Here is a 26,367-nt window from a genome sequence, read left to right on the forward strand (position 1 = left end):
TATATATATATACACCCCGAAAACATTAAGACAGTATTCAATACATACTTCTTTTTGCTACGAAAACAGACTCCGATTGCCATCTTCTCTTGCCATTGGATATTATCTTTCTGTATGGGCACCTGAGCATATGAGGCTTTTAACATTGAGTGCAGGAAGATCGTGGAGAATATATATATATATATATATATATATATATATATCACTAGTAAAAGTCCGGCACTCACATATCCACAGGGTAACTTGATCCGGTGCCAGCATAAGCCTTGCAGCTACGTAGTTTCCAAATGATGCGGCACTCGTGATACAGGCAACAATACAAAATCAGCAAATCAACGTTTCAGTTTATTCAACTGTTTTCAAGATATAATAAAATCCAATACATCACTCACCTATATACCCGTCACCATCACCATGTGTCACAAACAGCTGGAGCTGTTTCTCAAACCGCCCGCTGAAGATGACGTCATGACGCATCCAGCGCCTCCTGACGTCATCCGTCGCACACCACGTGACCAACACCGCATCTGTTGCCAAGCAACCAATATTACAAATACGGATCACCATGCCACTTCCTGTATCATGTAAACATACTTAAACAGCGCTGATCATTATATATATATATATATATATATATATATATATATATATATATATATATATATATAGACAGACTAAACATGACTTAATACAAGATTTCCAAATGTTATCCCACAGAAATGCATAGCGAAATTCAATAAACAATGATCAATATCTATAAATCTAATCAGGCACTGGCTAATAATATATAATAATTAATAGGGAGTGAAATATCTGTATATTTTAATATTTTGAACCCCTATATGTATGCACACATTAATGACCTCTGAGTTAATTTAGCAAGTAAAGAAAACAGGTAAACGAGACGGATTCATTTAGCCCTTTTGGGGCCAATACATTAAGTTTAGAGATCCAATAGGCTTCCCTTTGTAATAGCTTTTTGTTTCGATCTCCACCACGGTTGTTCGGAGGAATAAAATCAATCATTCTATATCTTAAGGTAGTTAGCGGATGATTTTTCTCAGCAAAATGTCTTGCTACAGGTTGTTCGCTAGTACCTTTAATCAATGCAGTTCTAATAGCATGGCGATGATTCGCCATCCTTTCTTTAAATTTAGTTTGTGTTTTTCCAACATAAGATAATGCACAAGGGCATGTCAATTGATAAATTACAAAGCAGCTATTGCAAGTCAAATGATGTTTTATTTTAATGGGCTTGCCTGTCTGTGGATGATTAAAGGTATCACCAGAAATCATAAACCCACATGTTACACATCCACACCGAAAGCATCCAGGTTTTCTAACAGACAGAAATTGACTCTTCTCACTGGGTGTAACAAAATTTGTTTTCACTAAGATGTCCCGTAGGTTCCTCCCCCTTGAATAACATGGCATCAACTGGGAGTTGGTTAAACCAATCTCAGGATCCGTTTTAATTAAAGGCCAGAGTTTTTTGGAACTCTTCTGTATATTGGATGACATGGTAGTAAATTGGGATACCCAAGGGATCCGATGTTTATTATCTTTATCTTTTATTTTGCGTTTAAGTAAATCAGCTCTATTAATAGCCAATACCCGTCTCTTGGTATCCAACAACAGTTGCCTATGATAACCTCTTGACACAAACTTCTCAATCATGACATCTAGTTGAATAATGGTCCTCTCAGGATCACTATTGAGTCTATGCACACGGAGCATTTGTGAATAAGGTAACCCCATCTTCAAGCTCCGCGGATGGCAACTGTTATATTCAAGTAATGAATTTCTATCTGTTGGTTTGGTGAACAATGTGGTTGTTAACACATTATTCTCCTTTAGAATCCGTACATCTAGAAAATCAATAGTATCTTGGCTCATTGTCCATGTAAACTTTACTGGACTAGGAGAGAGATTGTGCCCTTCCATTAACTTAATAAACAACTCCTGTGGCCCATTCCAAAAAATCAGTAAATCATCAATAAAACGCGTATAGAAATATATATGGGAAGAAATCTCAGAGTCACTGAAAAATAACAAATCTTCAACCATAAACATAAATGTATTGGCATACGCCGGGGCCACAGAAGACCCCATAGCGCAGCCAGTCAGCTGTAAATAATACTTATTGTCAAACATAAAATAATTGCTTTTAAGTATCAGGTCCAATGCTAACAATATAATTTCAATATGGTCCTGTCTCATGGCACCATCACCCTTCAAAAGCTCACCCACAGCACGAATACCTTCATTATGGGGAATGACCGTATATAAACTTGATATGTCGGCAGTAATTAACCATAATTCATCAGGTAAATCGTGTAGAGCCATAAGTTTATTAAGCAACATAGTGCTATCCAACAAAAAGTGTTTATGTCTCTGAACCAGAGGTTGTAAAATAGAATCAAGCCATACAGATGTTGGCTGGAACAGAGAACCCCGAGCAGATATAATTGGTCTCCCAGGAGGGGGGGTTATCCCTTTGTGTATTTTAGGGAGCGTATATAGAATTGGAGTAATAGGGTCAATTGACATGCCCTTGTGCATTATCTTATGTTGGAAAAACACAAACTAAATTTAAAGAAAGGATGGCGAATCATCGCCATGCTATTAGAACTGCATTGATTAAAGGTACTAGCGAACAACCTGTAGCAAGACATTTTGCTGAGAAAAATCATCCGCTAACTACCTTAAGATATAGAATGATTGATTTTATTCCTCCGAACAACCGTGGTGGAGATCGAAACAAAAAGCTATTACAAAGGGAAGCCTATTGGATCTCTAAACTTGATGTATTGGCCCCAAAAGGGCTAAATGAATCCGTCTCGTTTACCTGTTTTCTTTAACTTGCTAAATTAACTCAGAGGTCATTAATGTGTGTATTAATATAGGGGTTCAAAATATTAAAATACAGATATTTCACTCCCTATTAATTATTATATATTATTAGCCAGTGCCGGATTAGAATTATAGATATTGATCATTGTTTATTGAATTTCGCTATGCATTTCTGTGGGATAACATTTGGAAATCTTGTATTAAGTCTTGTTTAGTCTGTCTATATATATATATATATATATATATATAATGATCAGCGCTGTTTAAGTATGTTTACATGATACAGGAAGTGGCATGGTGATCCGTATTTGTAATATTGGTTGCTTGGCAACAGATGCGGTGTTGGTCACGTGGTGTGCGACGGATGACGTTGTCAGGAGGCGCTGGATGCGTCATGACGTCATCTTCAGCGGGCGGTTTGAGAAACAGCTCCAGCTGTTTGTGACACATGGTGATGGTGACGGGTATATAGGTGAGTGATGTATTGGATTTTATTATATCTTGAAAACAGTTGAATAAACTGAAACGTTGATTTGCTGATTTTGTATTGTTGCCTGTATCACGAGTGCCGCATCATTTGGAAACTACGTAGCTGCAAGGCTTATGCTGGCACCGGATCAAGTTACCCTGTGGATATGTGAGTGCCGGACTTTTACTAGTGTTGTGTTCTGGGATTAAGTTTGCCTTCCGTGCTGAGGGACCTTGATCCCTGTCAGGGCACCTGACCCCCTCCTCTCTTCTGATGAGTGGTATTCTGTGACCATTATACCTTTACCATCAAAGATTTTTTCAAGACGGACTATGTACTTTAATATACATTTTTAATATTTTTCTACTGGGGTTATCTAAGCACTTATTGCACCTTTCTGAATTGACTGCACCTTTTTATGCCACATGCACTTTACTGCATAATGTTGCACAGCTTCCATTAAACACATACTTTTTTGGATTTGGAATACTCTGTTATTATGGCGGAATTACCTGAGGAGAAATCTGATCTGCTGTTTGATCCTGTAAATTACCCTGTGGGAGATGCTTTCTCTTATTCTGAGACTGAGGCTGATGATATTGTATATAAGGAGATATTGGATGATGAAATAGAATCTGGGTCCACTGAAGTTATTTTTCGAGATTGACTGCGCCTCAAGAAAAAAAGAGGTCGACTTTAAATTGCATGGCATCTCACTAAGTGATTATTACAAGTCCAAAAAAATCCCTCGTGGATTTCGTGTACATAATTGTCCTACAATTGGACGATTAGATCCTCTGTTCTGTAAGAAGTGGATTGCCATACTTAATAAATGTTCTTACGACTTGATCTTGTTGGTAATTGAGCAGACCAAAAAAGAACTGTCTAATCTATCAGAAAAAATTACCAATTTTGAAAAGATCGCATTACCCACTTTACAGGCGGATGTTGAAACTAACTGGACTGAGAAATTATCAGTGCAATTGAGTGCTTATAAAAAAAACCTTATTAAATTCAAGAAGGAGAAATTACGTAAAGTTGAACTAGATTATGAGAAACACCAGGTATATTGCTGGATTTCAGGGGGTCAGACTGAATATGGGCGACGCAAGCCTTTTTTTAGACGTAATTATCCCAGAACACAAATGGACACTGATTCCTCATTGGAAAATTCTAGTGAAGGGGAACTTCCTAGATATATAAATAGACGAAAACCATCTGGCCCTTTAGCCGTGACTACCCGGAACAGGGGACATATTATACACGACGGCACACTAGAAGAGGGAGGCAGAACCAGAGGGGCAAGAAGTGGAAGACCCCCCCTCCCACGGAGGAAATAATTTACAACTTGTCATCTTACAAATTATCTTCTAGTGAAATCAGTGTTCTGCAGAAAGGTCTTTCATTTATTCCTTCTAATTCTCATGATGAATTCCGATGGCAAATCGAGAAATATAAGCTCAATCGCTTACTGAGACTGAAGGAATATTTTCATAAAAATCAGCAGCCTTCTAGTATGAACCATACCACCTCAGCTAACTCAGTTCTGTGAAAAGTCCAGTTTTGACCCTGTTCCCAATAACGCCTCAATAAAAACTTTTATTCGGACACTAGACCATCAGGTCAAAAGAGATGCACAAAGTGATAAAGAACTGTGTCCATACCCTAATTTGACCTCACTAGAGAGACATGCACTTAGCACTTTGTCTAATAATGCTTCTTTGATCATTCGCCCCGCCGATAAGGGCGGAGCAATTGTTTTACAGGATTCAATTGATTATGCTAATGAAATCTACCGTCAATTATCTGATACAACTGTGTATAAAGGTATTAAAGGGTGATCCGACGATTCCCTTTAGGAAACAACTGATTGAGGTTCTTACCCATGCTATGGATATTTCATTGATCGAGGAAAGGATGCTGTCAATATTGGTACCATCACACCCTATTACTCCAATTCTATATACGCTCCCTAAAATACACAAAGGGATAACCCCCCCTCCTGGGAGACCAATTATCTCTGCTCGGGGTTCTCTGTTCCAGCCAACATCTGTATGGCTTGATTCTATTTTACAACCTCTGGTTCAGAGACATAAACACTTTTTGTTGGATAGCACTATGTTGCTTAATAAACTTATGGCTCTACACGATTTACCTGATGAATTATGGTTAATTACTGCCGACATATCAAGTTTATATACGGTCATTCCCCATAATGAAGGTATTCGTGCTGTGGGTGAGCTTTTGAAGGGTGATGGTGCCATGAGACAGGACCATATTGAAATTATATTGTTAGCATTGGACCTGATACTTAAAAGCAATTATTTTATGTTTGACAATAAGTATTATTTACAGCTGACTGGCTGCGCTATGGGGTCTTCTGTGGCCCCGGCGTATGCCAATACCTTTATGTTTATGGTTGAAGATTTGTTATTTTTCAGTGACTCTGAGATTTCTTCCCATATATATTTCTATACGCGTTTTATTGATGATTTACTGATTTTTTGGAATGGGCCACAGGAGTTGTTTATTAAGTTAATGGAAGGGCACAATCTCTCTCCTAGTCCAGTAAAGTTTACATGGACAATGAGCCAAGATACTATTGATTTTCTAGATGTACGGATTCTAAAGGAGAATAATGTGTTAACAACCACATTGTTCACCAAACCAACAGATAGAAATTCATTACTTGAATATAACAGTTGCCATCCGCGGAGCTTGAAGATGGGGTTACCTTATTCACAAATGCTCCGTGTGCATAGACTCAATAGTGATCCTGAGAGGACCATTATTCAACTAGATGTCATGATTGAGAAGTTTGTGTCAAGAGGTTATCATAGGCAACTGTTGTTGGATACCAAGAGACGGGTATTAGCTATTAATAGAGCTGATTTACTTAAACGCAAAATAAAAGATAAAGATAATAAACATCGGATCCCTTGGGTATCCCAATTTACTACCATGTCATCCAATATACAGAAGAGTTCCAAAAAACTCTGGCCTTTAATTAAAACGGATCCTGAGATTGGTTTAACCAACTCCCAGTTGATGCCATGTTATTCAAGGGGGAGGAACCTACGGGACATCTTAGTGAAAACAAATTTTGTTACACCCAGTGAGAAGAGTCAATTTCTGTCTGTTAGAAAACCTGGATGCTTTCGGTGTGGATGTGTAACATGTGGGTTTATGATTTCTGGTGATACCTTTAATCATCCACAGACAGGCAAGCCCATTAAAATAAAACATCATTTGACTTGCAATAGCTGCTTTGTAATTTATCAATTGACATGCCCTTGTGCATTATCTTATGTTGGAAAAACACAAACTAAATTTAAAGAAAGGATGGCGAATCATCGCCATGCTATTAGAACTGCATTGATTAAAGGTACTAGCGAACAACCTGTAGCAAGACATTTTGCTGAGAAAAATCATCCGCTAACTACCTTAAGATATAGAATGATTGATTTTATTCCTCCGAATAACCGTGGTGGAGATCGAAACAAAAAGCTATTACAAAGGGAAGCCTATTGGATCTCTAAACTTGATGTATTGGCCCCAAAAGGGCTAAATGAATCCGTCTCGTTTACCTGTTTTCTTTAACTTGCTAAATTAACTCAGAGGTCATTAATGTGTGCATACATATAGGGGTTCAAAATATTAAAATATACAGATATTTCACTCCCTATTAATTATTATATATTATTAGCCAGTGCCGGATTAGATTTATAGATATTGATCATTGTTTATTGAATTTCGCTATGCATTTCTGTGGGATAACATTTGGAAATCTTGTATTAAGTCTTATTTAGTCTGTCTATATATATATATATATATATATATATATATATATATATATATATATATATATATATAATGATCAGCGCTGTTTAAGTATGTTTACATGATACAGTAAGTGGCATGGTGATCCGTATTTGTAATATTGGTTGCTTGGCAACAGATGCGGTGTTGGTCACGTGGTGTGCGACGGATGACGTCGTCAGGAGGCGCTGGATGCGTCATGACGTCCTCTTCAGCGGGCGGTTTGAGAAACAGCTCCAGCTGTTTGTGACACATGGTGATGGTGACGGGTATATAGGTTAGTGATGTATTGGATTTTATTATATCTTGAAAACAGTTGAATAAACTGAAACGTTGATTTGCTGATTTTGTATTGTTGCCTGTATCACGAGTGCCGCATCATTTGCCGGATCAAGTTACCCTGTGGATATGTGAGTGCCGGACTTTTACTAGTGATTATATATATATATATATATATATATATATATATATATATATATATATATATATTCTCCACGATCTTCCTGCACTCAATGTTAAAAGCCTCATATGCTCAGGTGCCCATACAGAAAGATAATATCCAATGGCAAGAGAAGATGGCAATCGGAGTCTGTTTTCGTAGCAAAAAGAAGTATGTATTGAATACTGTCTTAATGTTTTCGGGGTGTATATATATATATATATATATATATATATATATATATATAATGTATGTATATTTTATGATTTTGCCTCACAGTAGTGGGTTCATGGATTTGCTTCTGACTAGTGGATGTGTGAAGTATGTATGTACGGGGAGTACAAATATGGGGTATATTTGTGAGAGTTTCCTCCCATGCTGTAAAAACATTCTGGTAGGTTAACTGACTTGACGTAATTAACCATAGCATTTGTGTCCGCGTGGTGAGAAATATAGATTATAAACTATGCTGGGCCAGTACTGAATATTTCTCTTACGTCCTAGAGGATGCTGGGGTCCACATTAGTACCATGGGGTTTAGATGGGTCCCATGGGAGCCATGGGCACTTTAAGAGTTTAACCGTGTGGGCTGGCTCCTCCCTCTATGCTCCACCTACCAGACTCAGTTTAGAAAATGTGTCCGGTAGAGCCGGTCACAGCTAGGGGAGCTCCTAGGGGCTTTTCTAGTTTTATTATTTTTTTAAGAGATGTTAGGTACAGGGAGGCTGCTGGCAACAGCCTCCCTGCTTAGTGGGACTTAAGAGGGGGGCAGTAGGATCCAACCCTTGAGGTTAATGGCCCCTATCTCCGCTGACAGGACACTGAGCTTCTGAGCTAGACAGGAATAAGCGCTGGTTATTGCTTTGAGATATCAATAAACATTAAAAACCACAAATGTGTTTGTGAAATCAAGTGCATAAAAATAAATGCTTAAAAAGTCACTAGGTCCTCCTTCAGATTTTTACGGACCGCTGCTCCCCTTTGATCAATCCGATTCCCGCGGATGTAATGTATCTGTTAAAAAAGCATATATAGGGGGCGCTCCATAGTGCATAAAAGTATTTAATAAAAATAGACAGACGTACACAGTAAGATTGAACTCGTACCGCAAGGTAACCAGTGTGGGCTGGTTACCACATGATTTCACAATAATCTCCCGACAAAGGCTGGAACCAGAAGTCACCTAGTCCGTATTGGAATCCTCACCCCGCCGTTAGCTACTGCCTTTTGAGGGCCGCGAGTAGGAACACATCAGCCGTGGACTTCGGGATTCAACAGCCCCAGCGAGTACATGCGTCAGTTAGCTCCGCCTTAACGCGTTTCGTCATCGACTTCGCCTGGGAGACCATCCGCCACCTCATCAGGAGCATACCCGGGCGTTGTACGGAGGGTCATACAGGCACGTGGAGGCCACGCACACTACGGAGCCTCATTTTGACTTGTTTTAATGACATTACATCAAAGTTGGATCAGCCTGTAGTGTGTTTTTCCACTTTAATTTTGGGGGTGACTCCAAATCCAGACCTCCATGGGTTAATAAATTTGATTTCCATTGATAATTTTTGTGTGATTTTGTTGTCAGCACATTCAACTATGTAAAGAACAAAGTATTTAATAAGAATATTTCATTCATTCAGATCTAGGATGTGTTATTTTAGTGTTTCCTTTATTTTTTTGAGCATTGTATATATATATATATATATATATATATATATAGATATATATAGATAGATATATATATATATTTTGTAGTACTACAAAGTAATTGATTATGGTTACATTTCACGCTTATTAGTAAGCAACCATATAGGTATAGGTCAAGGCTCTAATGCTTAAAATTTATTTTATAAGAATGATACAAATAGATTTTTAATAAAAGGACCATAGTAATATACGGTAGGTGCAGTGCTTTAACTGGCTTCCCATTATCCAATTTTAACATACTATAAGCTTTATACTAAACTGTGTGCATTTAAGAATGTCTGCTCTGTTCCAGAATGATTATAAACAAATAGATCCATAAAATGGGAATGATGCCATGCCTATTTGCTGTAGCTTAGTGCATGCATCTACGGGAGATGCATGCACTAAGTTCAATCTCCACATGTGGCTGAAGGGGTGTAAGTGGGTTGTAGCAGGATGTTTGAAAGCAAGCAGAGCTGGATTAACAACCTGGCACTCAAGGCAGTTACCCACAGGATCCCACACATCATCACCAGTATGGGGGTCACTGAAGGAAACGAGAACTAGCAGACAAACATTGGTAGTTGCTCGGTCATTCCTGGAAATAAATATGTATCAGGTACTGGAAAGGGGGAGGGGTCACAGACAAACAGACAGAGAGGGGGGGTTTGCAAATCCCACCCCTACATGTCCCTTCAGCACACTAAAAATTACCTGTAACCATACCTGAACCTATCTGGTAATAGAAATTCAGAGAATTAGTTTACACATGTTTGCAAACACATGTTTAAGCTGCTGAGCCACTTTCAAGGCTTCTCCGATATCAGCAGTCCTAACACTACATGATAGCAGTGCCCACATAGGGCCATGTAATTTGTCGCAGTAGGCCTCATGATAAAGGCTATTACTAAAACACATCCAGACAGAGAGCTAACTTACCCGGGAGCCACCCCTAGGATCTCCCATTGGCTCGTTTCCTATTGGAAACGAGAACTAGGTTTTATATGTGGTATAATGTGACATTGGGCACTACAGTGTTTTTTGCTGGGCATATTTACACAGGGAAAGGCAGAGGGAGGCACAGGGTAAATGGGAGGCAGAGGGTGGCAGCGAAAGGGAGTGGCAGTGGGGGAATGGCAGAGTATGACTAGGGAGAGGGATGGGCTGGAAGGGGGGCAGTTTGAGAACTGCTGCACTAAGGATAAGGGTTGTGCTAATGCACACTGAAAACTCTGAATAGGTCCAACTTTGTACTCGCATGCTGTGTTGTGACAAGCAGGCTTGTTGTGACAAGCAGCCATGCTGTGTTGTGACAAGCAGGCTTCTAGCTATCCCACCAACTGCGGGTGCCCAGTATCCACTACGGACTAGGAGAGAAGGAATTACCGGTAGGTAATACATTCCTATTTTCTGTAACGTCCTAGTGGATACTTGTAATTTAGTACCATGGGGAAGTCCCAAAGCTCCCAAATGGGTGGGAGGGTGCTGAGACCCCTGCAAAACCGCCTGACCAAACTGAAGGTCATCCTTGGCCAAGGTACCGAACCTATAGAATTTAACAAATGTGTTCGAACCATACCAAGTTGCAGCTCGGCACAATTGTAAGGCCGAGTCACCCCGGGCAGCCACCCAGGAGGTCCCCACTGACCTCGTGGAGTGGGCCTGAATAGACTTTGGTAAGGGCAGAGCCGCCGAAGTATAGGCCTGTTGAATGGTCAACCTGAGCCAACGAGCAATAGATTGCTTAGAAGCTGGTTCGACCAATCTTCGAGGGATCATAAAGGACAAACAGCGAGTCAGATTTCCGATGACGTCCCGTCCTTTTGACAAAAATCTTCAGAGCCCTGACCACATCCAAGGACTCAGGGCCCACAGAAGCGTCAGACAACACTGGAACCACAATAGGCTGGTTCACATGAAAAGCTGACACCACCTTCGGCAAAAACTGAGTACGGGGTCCTAAGTTCCGCCCTGTCTTCATGAAAAATCAAATAAGGACTCTTGCAGGACAAGGACCCTAATTCAGAGACACGCCTGGCTGACGCCAATGCCAATAACATCACAGTCTTTCAGGTGAGAAATTTCAACTCCACCCTATGTAAGGGTTCAAACCAATCTGATTGGAGAAAAGAAAGTACCACATTGAGGTCCCACGGAGCCGTGGGAGGTACTAAGGGCGGATGCATATGAAGAACACCCTTCAGGAAAGTCTGTACTTCAGGCAACAAAGCTAGCTGTTTCGAAATCTGGACTCTGATGGAGCCTAAGCGTAGGCCCATATCCACTCCCGCTTGCAGGAAAAGTAGAAAAACTACCAATTCTAAATTCTACAGGAGGAACCTTTCTACTTTCACACCAGGAAACATACTTTTTCCAGATATGATGATAATGTTTCAACATTACCATCTTCCTGGCCTGGATCCTGGTGGAAAGATAGATGAACGGACCTTGCTGAAGAAGATCGTCTTGGAGTGGCAGAGGCCAGGGACCCTGCAGAGCCAAGGCCCGGAGGCCCAAGTACCACGCCCGGATTAGCGGTAGAGGGGGGAGTGAGGGGGAAAAGGTACACGAAGTGGTACGTCCACGGTGTCGTCAGCGCATCCACTGCTACGGCCTGGAGCGGCAGAGCTTCTTGTTGAGAGAAGAAGCCATCAAATCTATCTGCGAACAGCCCCACCGACGGAACAACTGTTGAAACACCTGGGGATGCAGGCCCCATTCCCCTGGATGGAGGTCGTGCCTGCTGAGGAAGTCCGCTTCCCAGTTGTCCACTCCTGGAATGAATATGGCCGAGATGGCCCTTGCGTTGGCCTCCGCCCAAAGGAGGATTTTTGACACCTCTCGCATCGCCGCTCTGCTTCTTGTTCCTCCTTGTCGGTTTATGTACACCACCGCCGTGGCATTGTCTGATTGAACCTGGATCGCCTAACCCTTCAGGAGATGGGAGGCTTGTAGAAGAGCATTGTAAAGCGCCCTGAGTTCCAGGAGATTTATCGGTAAAGTCGATTGCTGAACTAACCACAACCCTTGGAACTGGCCCCTTGGGTCACCGCTCCCCAACCCCGGAGGCTGGCGTCCGTTGTCAGTCGAATCCACGGGTGGATATTGAAACATCTGTCCTCTAGTAGGTCAGGAAGTTGAAGCCACCATAATAGAGAAATCCGGGCTTTTGGAGAGAGGGTCACTTCCTGATGCATATGCAGGTGAGAATCCGACCACTTGTCCAGCAGATCCAGTTGAAAAGGCCGGACATGAAACTTGCCGTATTGGATTGCCTCGTAAGCAGCCAACATCCTGCCCTGTAACCTGATGCAAAGATGGATAGACACCCTGCGAGGACTGAGTACCGAGCCGACCATAGTCTGGATAGCCAAGGCCTTGTCCATTGGCAGAAACACCTTTTGAGATACCATGTCCAGTATCATTCCCAAGAACTGAAGACGTTGGGCTGGCTCCAGGTGAGATTTCTGGAAATTCAGGATCCACCCATGATCCGTGAGAAAATGATTTGTCAGTTTGATGCTGTGTAGCAGACGTTCCCTGGACACATCTTTTAGTAGGAGATCGTCCAAGTAGGGGACTATGTTGACCCCCATCATGCGCAGTTGCAGCATCATCTCAGCCATGACCTTGGTGAAGACCCTCGGAGCTGTGGATAATCCGAAGGGTAAGGCCTGAAATTAGAAATGGTCGTCCAATATGGCGAACCTGAGGTAAGCCTGATGAGGAGGCCACATCGGAATGTGAAAGGTAAACATCCTTGACATCCAGAGACACCAGGAACTCCCCTCCTCCAGAGCAGACACCATCGCCCTCAGGGACTCCATCTTTAATTTGAACACCCGCAGAAACGGGTTGAGAGACGTCAAATTCAAGATGGGGGGCACCGAACCGTCTGGTTTGGGAACGACAAAAAGACTGGAGTAAAAACCCCTGTTGCGTAACGGAGGAGGTAAGGAACTACCACCCCTGTCTGCAAGAGTTTTTAAATAGCCTCTTGCAAGGTAACTTTTGCTGCGGGTAAAGCTGGTAAGTCAGACTTGAAAAACCTGTGAGGAGGGAGAGTTTGGAATTCAAGCCGGCATTAACGGGAAATTAGGTCCCTCTCCCAAGGATCCCGGCAGGACACAGCCCATACGTGGGTGAAGTGTTGAAGACGAGCACCTACCTGAAAGTCGCCTCGTTGCTGGGGCCAACCATCACGCGGAAGGTTTAGCGGCAGGGGATCCGGTGGTCTGGGGTCCAGTGAGACAGCAGGTGCAGGTTTACAGGACTTACCACAAGATCCTATGGAAGTGGTGGAGACCCCTCGGCCCCTGCCTCTGAACCTTGCCACACGAAAGGAATGCAAGGATGGTCCGATGTAAGATCATCTAGCTGGTGGTGCAGCTGATGGCAGGTAGGTAGACTTACCCGTCGTTGCCTGGGAGATCCACTTAATCAATTAATCTCTAAACAAGGCATCACCTATAAAGGGGAAGATTTTCCACACCCTTTTTGGAATCAGCGTCCGCAGCCCATTGACTTACCACAGAGCTCTGTGTGCAGAGACCGCCATAGCAGTAGTGCGGCCATTAATCTTATACCTCACACCTTATACCTCATCCCGGGTCAGACCGTCTAAACCATCAATAACATTGTCAGACCACTTTACCACAGCCCTGGAGATCCACCCGCAAACTATTGTGGGGCGCTGTGCTGCACCGGCTGCCGTATAAATGGCCTTGAGAATTGTCTCAATTTTACGGTCAGCAGGTTCCTTTAAGGATACAGCCCCAGGGACAGGCAGAACCAATTTTTTTGAGAGTCTGGATACAGATGTATCGACCGACGGGGGGGTTTTCCCAGACCTTCCTATCCTCAGCCGGAAGGGGAAAGGTAGATAAAAACCATGTGGAAATTTTTTTATCACGGTTTAACCAAGCCTCCCTGGCCAGGGAGTTTAACTCCTTAGACACTGGAAAGGTAACTGAACTCTTGGGTCTTACATTAAAGTATAACTCCTCATCTGGTTCTGCCTCCGGGTCCTGTATGTGAAGGACCTCTCTTGTGGCACAAATGAGGGCCTCCACCCCAGGGGACAGAGAGCTGTCCTCGTCCATATCATCATCATCATCATCCACAACTGGCTGATCAGAATCAGACTAGAGGGGACGGCGAAGCCTTCCTGGAATCTTCTGCCTTAGCTACACAGTTAATTGAGTGTTTCAACACCTGTCTCTCCCTTTTAGCTGCAGCTAAATCAGAATTGACTGGTTGGATAGTTTTAAGAGCATGATTCAATATGTCAGGTGCCTGTGAGCTAGGTCCTTGAGGAGACAAGGAACACTGCTCACACATGAGACCCCGCTAAAAACGGGGTAGAATTGGCGTGGCTACAACGAGCATGGAGTAGCACGCACTGTGCTGAGCTCTCCTGCCCAAATCTCCTGTAAACCTATCCTGCAAGTTCCCCCTCGGGGGTTAAAGGGTGACCCGGTCTTGCCTTAATACTGGGTACACCCTCCTGAGTGTGTATTGCCCGGTGGGACGATTCCGACCTGGTTGCTGCCGTACCACGTGGGACGCTGTGCGCTGCTTGTGCTTTCCCTGTCGGGCTGCCGGGGAGAGATTTGTGTGTGCTCCTTGCCTCCCCCCTCCTGCTACCGCCCAGACCCGCTGCTGAGAAGGGGGCTCCGGACTCCCCTGCCACGGCCGGCCGCGTTACTTCCAGTCAGGGGCTGGGAGACGCGGTCGCGCTGTGTGCGCTCCTTACCTCCCACCTCCTGCTGCCACTCAGACCCTGTGAAGACAGCTCCGGTCTCCCGTGCTGCAGCCGCGGCTGGCCGTGCTACTTCCGGTCGGCGGCTGGGAGGCGCGGTTGGAGCGGTCGTGCTGGGGATAGAATTCTGATCAGCTAGGCAGTGTGCGCCCCCCCGCTTCCCCTAGTGTCTGCTGCCTCCTGCAGGGAAGCCATGCTCCTGCTGCCGCTGTCCTCCTGTTAATCATAATAGGGTGGTGCTGGGGGTGACTATACCAATAAGCCTCCCTGGTGCTCCCAGCTGCAGACTCTGGAACCCCTGCTGGAGCTACTGAATTGGGGCTACCCTTCCAAAGCCTACTGATCTGCATTAAAGTCTGGGGTGATCCTCTGTAGGGTGTCCCCTGTGTGCCTGTGCAAAGGCTGCATAGTTGCTGGTTGGATTATATCACTTTCACTTTTTACCTTTTCATTATATATATCCAGCTGGAGGCTGCTGGCCCACCACTGTGTGTTTCCTGATTTGTTGATATAACACCGACTGGAGGTCTGCCTGCTTGTTTTACCATAACTTTCACATTTAGTGCTGTAACTCCCTCTGGGGGTGATTATATAAAATACTATGGGGAAGAATCAACAGGCTGCGGCCAAGCTTGAAAAATACGCTAGAAATCTCCCTGTGCAAAATAAGAGGACGGGGGGGGTCACAGGATGGTTCCTCTCCCCTCTCCGGCTACAAGTGCTGGCTCCAACCCCCCCGAGGCTTCAGAGGATGCTATCCAAAGGGTACTGGACACAGTTAATGCCAGCGAAGGCAGGCTAGCCGACAAAATCACTCAAGTGCAATCCGATCTATCTATAATCCATCAGGATCTACAACGAGTTAGAGAGAGAGTGGGAGAGGCGGAAACCCGCATTTCTACTGTTGAGGATACTGTGGCTCCGCTTGGACGACGCACCACTACCCTTGAATCCCAGATGACGGAAGTGCAGAAAAAATTAACCGATACGGAGGGGCGTCTGAGAAGGAATAACATTCGATTCGTGGGCTTGCCTGAGAAGGAAGAGGGTGCTGCACCTGAGCAGTTTCTGGAGAAGTGGCTTACAGATTTCTTTGGAACGGATGCTTTTACGTCACACTTCGCGGTGGAATGAGCACATAGAATCCCTATGCGGCCACTACCACCGCGGGTTCCTCCCCATCCATTTATTGCTAAATTCCTTCACTTCAAAGATCGGGACATGGTTCTTACCCTGGCACTTACCAAAGGCCCACTTAAATGGAATGGTACCCGGATCTCGGTTTTTCCTGATTTCGCGGTCGATATTCAGAAAGAGAGAGCCCAATTTCTTCCAATTAAGAGACGCCTCCGGGAACTTAATATCCCTTATGTTATGCTATTTCCCTCAAAATTGCGGGTGGTCGCGGGAGGAGAGACGAAATTCTTCTCGTCCCCGCGGGAGGCGGCGTGGCTTGATCGGCAGTTCCCGGCAGGGTGCGGACTGAATGCTGATGCTGGTCGCTGACCGTGCTACAATTTGTCATTAAGTATATATGTATACAGTTGCTGTATTGATGTTTATTGATTCTTTCTTTCTAGGGGGACGATATAAGCTTTATTGTTAGTATACTAAAAGTTACACTTGATATTGGGCCCCTGTGTTTTCCGGTGTTGGGTGCCTGTTTGGCCCTGGGGGGGTTAGGCCTGGGCGGGGGAGCAATGCCTGCCTTTGGCCACTGTATTTTTTGTCCTCTTTAGTAGTTTTTTAGTTGTTGGGAGGTTTTAGGGATTAGGTATGCCACAGTTCAGGACGGTATACAGGGTGGGGGGTTGTATGGGGGGGGGGGGGGGGGCAGGGGATTTAGTCTGTTGATGTTTTTTAAGCATTGCTGTTGCGACATGTTCAGTGAAACCTTTTTCAATGGGTTGCTTTTCTATCTTTTTTATATAGCGTCAATGTTTTGGGCACATTTAGCACTTGGCGCTATTATATATTATGGCATTACTTAGTTTAAATTTTTAATCCTGGAATGTGCGGGGACTTAATGATAAAATTAAAAGGGCCTTAGTGATTAGGCAAATTGGGCAGTATTCCGCAGATATTATTTGTCTTATGGAGACGCACCTGGAGGGAGCTAAGGTTTTCTCTCTTAAAAGGCCTTGGGTCGGGTGGTCATACCACTCCACACATACCTCTCATTCCAGAGGTGTCTCCATCCCGATTCACAGATCTGTCCCATTTGTCTTAGGTCAGATTCAGGTGGATCAGTGGGGTAGATATATTTTTCTTAAATGTCAGATAAATTCTATGTCTTTATTATTGTTAGCTGTTTACATTCCTCCACCGTACTCCCCGGAGATTCTACGTAAGGCTGCTGATTTTGTATCCCTTTACCCCAACATTCCCACTGTCTGCATTGGGGACTTTAATAATGTTATGGATCTCAGTGTGGATAGATTTAGCACCAATACTACTGTGCCTCGTCCACGTCCGGGTACATTTGCACTGTTAGTGGAGGGTATGGGTTTGGTGGACGTCTGGAGGGCACGGCATCCAGCTGCTCGCCAGTTCTCCTGTTTCTCCCCTACTTACTCCTCCTTTTCTAGGATTGATATGGCCCTGGTCTCCCCCTGTTTACTTCCTAAAATTGTAGATGTCCAGTATGCAACTAGAGGTATCTCTGACCACTCGCCAATACTATTGAATTTGGATACTGGGGTACCCGGGGGCAATTATTTTGGAAATTGAACTCATTCTGGCTTTCACAGATGGGTACAGGTGCGGAGCTTGAGCATGCATGGCGGGAGTTCCTGGAGCTGAACGGGGGTACTGCTAGCCCAACAATCCTTTGGGACGCATTTAAAGCATTTATACGTGGCTCCTTAATTAGACGGCTTGCTACTTTAAAAACTGGCTACAAACGCCAAGAATTGGAGCTTGAAGCGTCATGTAGGTCCCTAGAACTCCAATATTTACATGATGGATTGGTATCCTCCAAGGACGCATGGTTGCTTGCGCAATCCAAATGGAGGAACGGTCTGTCTGATAAAGCCAAATACCGTTTGCTGTATGCCCAACACTCATACTATGCCACAGGCCTGGTACTTATTTAGCACATTTAGCGGCGACAGATAAATCTTCTAATACTGTCCTTGCGATATGCGGGGATGATGGTGTAGCTTATGTGAAAACCCCTGAAATTGCGGACCAATTTGTTGCTTATTATAAAAGTCTGTATAGTACGAGAATATCGTCTGATTTCACAGAAATACACAATTATCTTGCCGGTATACCTTTGTCTTCGCTCTCTAATGTGGCGGTTGAATTCCTGGATTCCCCCTTGTCATTGACGGAGATTGAAACTGCCGTTAAATCGTTTCCTGGAGGCAAGGCACCAGGGCTAGACGGAATTCTCATTGAGCTCTATAAGAAACATATTGACTTTTATGGCCCCAAATTGCTTGCTCTGTTCAATGACTTGTTGGAATTCGGTTCACTGCCAGATTCTATGACAGAGGCTTTGATAATAGTACTTTTAAAACCAGATAAGGATCCGGAGCGGGTAGACTCGTATAGACCTATCTTGTTACTTTCTACTGATGTCAAGGTCTTAGCCAAGATCCTGGCACTCAGACTAAACTCTGTTATCACCCAAATTATCCCCCCAGATCAGACCGGTTTCGTGCCGGGGCGGTCCACTTTAACTAACCTTAGGCGCTTGTTCACACACTTACAGGGCCCTGGCGGGGACGCCGACACTTCTGTTATAGTGTCTCTTGACGCTGCTAAAGCTTTTGATTCAGCGGAGTGGGCGTTCTTGTGGGGTTCTATGGCCCGCTTTGGCATTGGACCACACTTTATACGGTGGGTCAAGCTACTATACTCCGCCCCATTAGCCAGGGTCTTGATAAACGGATTTATCTCCTCTGCATTTCCTCTTGCTAGGGGTACAAGGCAGGGCTGCCCGCTATCCCCTATTCTTTTTGCTCTGGCGGTGGAGCCCTTAGCGTGTCTGGTGCGTTCTGACTTGCGGGTGGGGGGGTTCCGTCACGGACAAAATTGCTCTATACGCGGATTATATTCTGCTGTTTATATCAGACTACTGCAATACCATGCCACACGTGCTGCGTGTTATTGACACCTATGGCGGGTACTCTAGTCCTGCATACTGCCTTTCCGTGGTGCTTGTCCTGGTGTCCCGCCCGTGGCCCTCCCTCTCCGCTAGGTGGATTCATTTAAGTACTTGGGAATCTGGGTCACAAATAATCCTTCTCAATACTTTTCCTTGAATATAAAACCTCATATGGATTATTTACATTCCCGTATTGCGGTGTGGGGGACTTTACCTCTAACTATAACGGGTAGAACTTAGTGAAAATGGTGGCCCTGCCTAAGTTGCTGTATGCGTTACAACACTCCCCTGTTTATCTCCCATTAAAAACCTTTCGGAAAATAGATAGTCTTCTGTCCTCTATTGTATGGTCTAACCGCCGAGGCAGAATAAAATTAGACACGCTTATACCCCCACGCAACTCTGGGGGCCTGGCCCTCCCTAAATTCTGTTTATATTATCTAGCGGCACAAATGGTACATATCAGTAAGTGGTTACATGATCCTGCTAGAGATGAATTGATCTCCCGAATTCTCTATGTAACTGATCAGCATTGCACCCCATTACAACTACTGTTGAGTGACAATGTATCGCTACTTAACCTCCCCATTGTCAAACAAGCAATTATGGTATGGAGACAGACGCATAGATTGCTCCAGGGAGAGGGTTGGGACCCGGAAACGCATTTGGCTTACGCACATACTCTTAACGAGCTTGCTTCGTTACAGATACGGGAGGTCTGGAACCGCCGGGGAGTGCAGTCTCTTGGGCAATTATATCATATGGGTATATTTAAGTCTTTCCAACAATTGCAGGAGGATTATAATATTCCTACCTTCTATTTTTATCGATATCTACAACTCCGCCATGCTTGCCAAACTCAATTTGCGGACACTCCCTTGGTGCTCCGGGACACGCCAGTTCCGGAACTATTTGTTAATTTCCAAAATTGCATTATTTCCATATTTTACTCGGCTCTACTACGTGCTTATCATGTGAGACCCTTCTCTCTCTTAAATCTAGATGGGAAAGTGATCTAGGGCCCATATCCAATGACACCTGGGAGGATGCACTGGGTGCCTCTAGACTGGCGACCACAGCGGTCCGTTACCAACAGGTGCATCTTTTTGTTTTACACAGAGTCTATATTACTCCTGAGAGGTTAATGAGATTCGGAGGAAGAATGGATTCTAGATGTCCCAAATGTACTCTGGATGGAAGCACTTTCTGGCATATGATATGGTCCTGTGGGGTGGTTCAGGCCTTCTGGCGGGAAGTACTTAAGATTATGGTTTCCACTGGTATACCTGTTGATGTGCTGACCCCCCTGTGTGTATACTGGCGGTGGTGGATGAGGAGTTGCTGGATGCCCCCTCCAGACGTTATGTTATCAACCTGTGTGCTCTTGCACAGGTTTCTATAGCCCGGTCGTGGATGGCACCTACTGGCCCAGATATTGATTCCTGGATTGCCCTAGTGAATACTACGGTGGCACATGAAAAATTTGTATACATGTCCAGGAAAGTCATTACTAAATATTATGCGATATGGGATAGGTGGCTGGCATCGCCATATGTTAGAGGTGCTCACATTGATACATCTGCAGATGCGAGATTAGCTTAAGCATAATATTCCCCGATGCTACCTGCAGAGGCTAGGAATTTGTACTGTTCGCACGATTATGTTATTTACTATGTTTCTCACCCAAGTTACTACTTTCTATATCGGATATGAATGTATACACCAGTTTTTGAATAATGACAGATCCACATAATGCCATTGGAATTCGTTGTATATTTTTTTTTTTTTTTTATTCTATTCTTATCTATAGGATTGCAGTGGTATGTCTTATACGTCTATTTACAGATAACATCCGATTATGCTTACTTACTATTGCATGGTGGGATATATGTTGCATGATACTGTTGTCATCAGCAATGCTTGTAGTTTTAGGTTATGTTTTGTTCTTTGTATTGTAAATGAAACAAAAATCTACAATAAAAATTGTCGAATTAAAAAAAAAAAAAAAAGACGGGGTAGAATTACAAACAGCACACACAACCAAATCTACCGACATTATCCAGTAAAAAAAACAGCACAGCCAAATGTCCCACTCCCCACACAGTCCCTAGAGAGCCCTTTGGAGTGACACAGAAGAGCGGACCCAGCACACAGAACACCGCAACACAATGTGTGTAAATGAGTGTATGCAATAACAGTGCAGTGGCGCTACCGCTGGCCTGCTCCCCCCCGGCTATGACCCCCTGGTACCGGTTCAAACAGACTGTAACAGCATGGGTCCTGGAGGACCAGTGTGCATATAGCCTTGATGATCCGAAGCAGCAACAAAATGGTGCCTTCCCGAAGCTGGTCTCGCTCCGGGAAGCCCCACCCCTCACAATGGTGCGCGGTCCCTCACAGTTTATACTGGCCACAAGTGTAAAAAACACATTAAATATTGTCTGTAGCAGTTCACACAAGCCTTCAGAGACAGTGAGCACTGCGGGCTTGTAGCCCAGAGCCAGTTTGTCCGCGGCGGGCACTGCAGCTCTGGGCCCGTGACCGGCGCTGACTTGCCGCCAACACTGCACTGGGGACCCGCTAACCAGGACCCCAGAGTAACACTCACCGCACCTGGTCTTCAGCATCTGTTAGAGGATGGCGGCTAGCTGCTGGTGTGGGCACACATTCTAACGATGTGTGATCAGTACCTCAGGAGCTCAGTGTCCTGTCAGCTGGGATTACGAACTATTAACCCTCAGGAGGTGGGTTCGGTCTCCCCTCTAAGTCCCACGAAGCAGGTAGTCTGTGTGCCACACAGAGCTACCTAAAAATAAGAAACTAAATCAAGAGTAAAGAAAAAAAATCTCTGGAGCTCCAGAGAAGTGCACCTGGCTCCTTGGGCACATTTTTCTAAACTGAGTTTGGTACGAGGGACATAGAGGGGAGGAGCCAGCACACACATACACACACTAAAAGTTTTAACCACTTTCTTCAAACATCGATCGGGAACATCGCGACTATCGGAACATCGCGGCTTTCATTTTGAAAGCCGGGACAGCCTGCAGGTATACAGGGGGGGTCTGGGGGTGGCTTGGGAGGGTTCATTAACTCTCCCCAGCGGCTGCCATTGTCTGCAGTCGCTGGAGGGGGGGATCCTGCCGTGCTGACCAATGAGCAGTAATCGGCAGCACGGCAGACACAGGGGGAGAGTGCAGGGAGGCAGAGGGACCTTCTGGTTCCTCTGACAGCAGCAGCGGAGGGAAGTTTACCTTCCCTGCCGCTGCTAACAGTCTCTATCTGACTGGTCGCATCCTGTGCGACCAGGTCAGATAGAGCACTTGCAGGTATGGTCGCATCTGATGCGACCATGCCAGGCAAGTGGTTAAAGTGCCAGGCTCCAATGGACCTGATCTATACCCCATGGTACTAAAGTACAAGACCCCAGTATCCACTAGGACGTAAGAGAAAACATTTTACTTAACACAGAATACAACTTTACTAAAAGATTAGTGGCAGTACAAATATTGGGGTGCTCAAGAACAAATCACACCCATTAAAGTGGCACATATGGTTACGGAACTCTCGCATGATGTTAATTTAGGAATTAAAGGTGTGAAGTAACTTGAGTTGGGGAGGGTGGCGATAGCAAATCTAACAGATTCCCCAATTCCAATAAGAGCAGCTGCACCCTACTTTTTTTTATATATAGAAAAGCATTTCCAGCAGTATCATGAAAATGATAGTACAAAATTGTCATTTATTACCTTGAAATGGAACAGCTGTGTTCACGTTCTTCTCCTCTTCTGCTTGTTTCATATTTAGTAAAGTGCTTGCAAAGAGTGGGTTATTAATGAAATGTTTCATATAGTGGTTCTCACAGTCTTCTTTTGTCTTTGTGCGCATCTGATTAGCTACTTCTTGCCTAGAAATAAAAATATACAGATATATTCCAATAACATTTTACTTCATGTTACTTGTTAAAAATTCTTGGTTGCTTTTACTATTAAAAAAAAAAAACAAAAAAAAAAAAAACTGCTGCACCAAAATTTGATCTACCACTAAGAATAACTGGGATTCATTTGTAATCTGATGTTTGCTTGTGTCATAGGCTTAAGCAGTTATTATAACCTATTACCATACAGACATAGCCATGCTCAAAATGGCTACATCTCAGTGCGATCATACCTTGTTAGGCGTGACAGTCTTAGTCTCGCACAAGCCTCATTCGCATGAATGGGAGCGTCTAAATAAGCAGCTCGGCGTCCTGTGCCAGTTTACCACAGATGTAGCCACGACGAGTGTTGCTACATCTGTATGCCTTGTAAACATGGAAGCAATGGGAATACGAATTAGGGGTATCTTTGTAAATCGACACCCTATGGTCTAACCAACTGCTCTAAGCATGCAGCAAACCCAAGTGTAAATCTTTTCATCACTCCCACTACATAGTTCAAAAGTGACCTGGTGCTCAATCCTGCAGAATGCAAGAAACACTTATTTGGATTCAGAAAAAGCATTTGATAATATAGCTTGGTCTTATCTTTCTAGAGTGCTGCGTTTCCAACATTTTGGATCTGTTTTCCATTCCCTTGTACAAACTCTCTATACTACACCTATGACACAGGTTATGGTTAACAATGTTACCTCTTTGCATAAAAATCGGATTTAAAAAAATGAAATAAAATAGGATTTTAATTACATACAATCCTTTTCTCGTAGTACGTAGAGGATACTGGGGCTCCATTTAGTACCATGGGGTATAGACGGGTCCACTGGGAGCCATGGGCACTTTAAGAATTTGATAGTGTGGGCTGGCTCCTCCCTCTATGCCCCTCCTACCAGACTCAGTCTAGGAAACTGTGCCCGAGGAGACGGACATACTTTGAGAGAAGGATAGATAAGGATAGTGGTTAGATTCCGAACCAACACACACACACACAAACACAAACAAGAGGAAAGCCATGCTAACCAAACTTGAAACAGGAACAGCAACAGCTGAACCAACATTACTTAACCAAGTAACAGTGCTGGAATAACGAAGCATCGGGCAGGTGCCCAGTATCCTCTACGGACTACGAGAAAAGGATTTGCCGGTAGGTAATTAAAATCTTATTTTCTCTTACATCCTCGAGGATACTGGGGTTCCATTTAGTACCATGGGGAAGTACCAAAGCTCCCAAACTGGGTGGGAGAGTGCTGAGGTTCCTGCAGAACTGATTGACCAAACTGAAGGTCCTCAGAGGCCAAAGTATCAAACTTGTAGAACTTAGCAAACGTGTTCGAACCAGACCAAGTAGCTGCTCAGCAGATCTGTAAAGCCGAGACACCCCAGGCAGCCGCCCAGGAAGAACCCTCCAACCTAGTAGAGTGGGCACGTACAGATTTTGGAACAGGCAAACCTACCGTGGAATAAGCATGCTGGATAGTTAACCTGCTCCAGCGTGCAATTGTCTGCTTTGAAGCAGGACACCCAATTTTATTGGAATCACAGAGAATGAACAGCCTCCTTCAAAGCCTTCACAATATCGAAAAACTTTGAAGTAGCAGCGGTTTCGGTGACAACCGGAACCACAATAGGTTGGTTGATGTGAAAAGCAGACACCACATTAGGAATAAATTGCTGACGAGTTCTGAGTTCAGCTCTGTCCTCATAGAAAATTAAGTAGGGGCTTTTGTGAGACAAAGCCCCCAGCTCCAACACACGTCTTGCTGAAGCCAAGGCGAATAGTGTGACAGTCTACCACGTAAGATAATTTACATCCACCTCCTGTAACGGTTTAAACCAGTCCTATTGGAGGAACTGCAGCACCACATTGAGATTCCTATGTGCAGTGGGTGGCACGAAGGAAGGTTGGATGTGCAGAACACCTTTCAAGAACGTCTGGACCTCATGGAGAGAAGCCAATTGTTTTTGAAAGAAAATGGACAAAGGCCGAAATCTGGAATTTTATGGAGCCCAGACGTAAGTCCACATCCACACCTTCCTGCAGAAGAAGCAGGAAACGCCCCAGATGAAATTCCACCGCAGAATAATTTCTCCTCACACCAAGAGACATATTTCTTCCAAATACGATGGTAATGTTTAGACGTTACCCCGTTCCTGTCTTGGATCATAGGGGGACATTCAGAGTTGATCGCTCGCTGACAATTTTCACAGCGCAGCGATCACGTAACAAAAACAGCAAAACTGCGCATGCATATGCGCCACAATGCGCACGCGCGTCCAACAGGTACAAAGAGCATCGTTGCTGTGCACTGCTTCTAATGACGAATCCATTCGCACAGCCGATCACAAGGAGACGGACAGGAAGAGGGCGTTTATGGGTGTCAACTGACCGTTTTCTAGGAGTGGTTGGGCAAACGCAGGCGTGTCCAGGCGTTTGCAGGGCGGGTTTCTGACGTCAATTCCGGGACCGGACAGGCTGAAGTGATCGCAAGAGTTGAGTAAGTTCAGTCCTACTCAGAAACTACAAACAAAAAATTTTGTACCGCTCAGCTGCACATGCGATTGCACACTTGCAAAGCGAAAACACTCCCCCGTGGGCGGCGACTATGCATTTGCATGGCTGCAAAAAGTAGCTAGCAAGCGATCAACTCGGAATAAGGGCCATAGTCGTGATAACCTTGTTAGGGATCCCTCTTCTGGCTAGAATCAGCCGTTTAACTTCCATGCCGTCAAACATAGCTGCGGCAAGTCTTGATAGACGAATGGGCCCTGTTGCAGAAGATCCTCACGAAGAGGCAGAGGCCACGGATCTTCGAGGAGCATCTCCAGAAGGTCTGCGTACCAGGCCCTTCTTGGCCAGTCCAGCGCAATGAGTATCGCTTGAACTTTTTCCCTTTTTATTCTTTTTAGAATCCTTGGGATCAGAGGAAGTGGAGGAAACACGTACACCATCTGATAGACCCATGGAGACATCAGGGCGTCTACCGCCACTGCCTGTGGGTCTCTCGACCTGGAACAATACCGTTTGAGTTTCTTGTTGAGACTAGAGGCCATTATGTCGATCTGTGGAAATCCCCATCGATGTGTCAAGCACCTGAACACTTCCGGGTGAAGGCCCCACTCCCCCGGGTGCAGGTAGTGTCTCCTGATGAAGTCTGCTTCCCAGGTGTCTACTCCTGGAATGAAGACCGCTGACAATGCCACAGCGGGGTTTTTTTCAGCCCAGAGAAGAATTCTCGACACCTCTGACATCGCTGCTCTGCCTTTTCTTCCGCCCTGTCAGTTTATGTACGTTACTGCA

At 44.4% G+C, this 26,367-nt stretch overlaps 1 protein-coding gene across 1 annotated transcript in view; it reads right to left on the reverse strand.

Annotated features, from left to right (window-relative positions):
* Window positions 1-26,367, reverse strand: part of TADA2A (transcriptional adaptor 2A) — a 305,603-nt gene that overhangs the window by 218,188 nt on the left and 61,048 nt on the right. Inside the window, exon 5 of the mRNA XM_063954828.1 lies at window positions 22,885-23,042. Coding sequence (XP_063810898.1) covers window positions 22,885-23,042 — 158 coding nt within the window. The remainder of the gene's footprint in view (window positions 1-22,884; window positions 23,043-26,367) is intronic.

Source organism: Pseudophryne corroboree, chromosome 2 (genome assembly GCF_028390025.1).
Source record: "Pseudophryne corroboree isolate aPseCor3 chromosome 2, aPseCor3.hap2, whole genome shotgun sequence".
NCBI lineage: Eukaryota > Metazoa > Chordata > Amphibia > Anura > Myobatrachidae > Pseudophryne > Pseudophryne corroboree.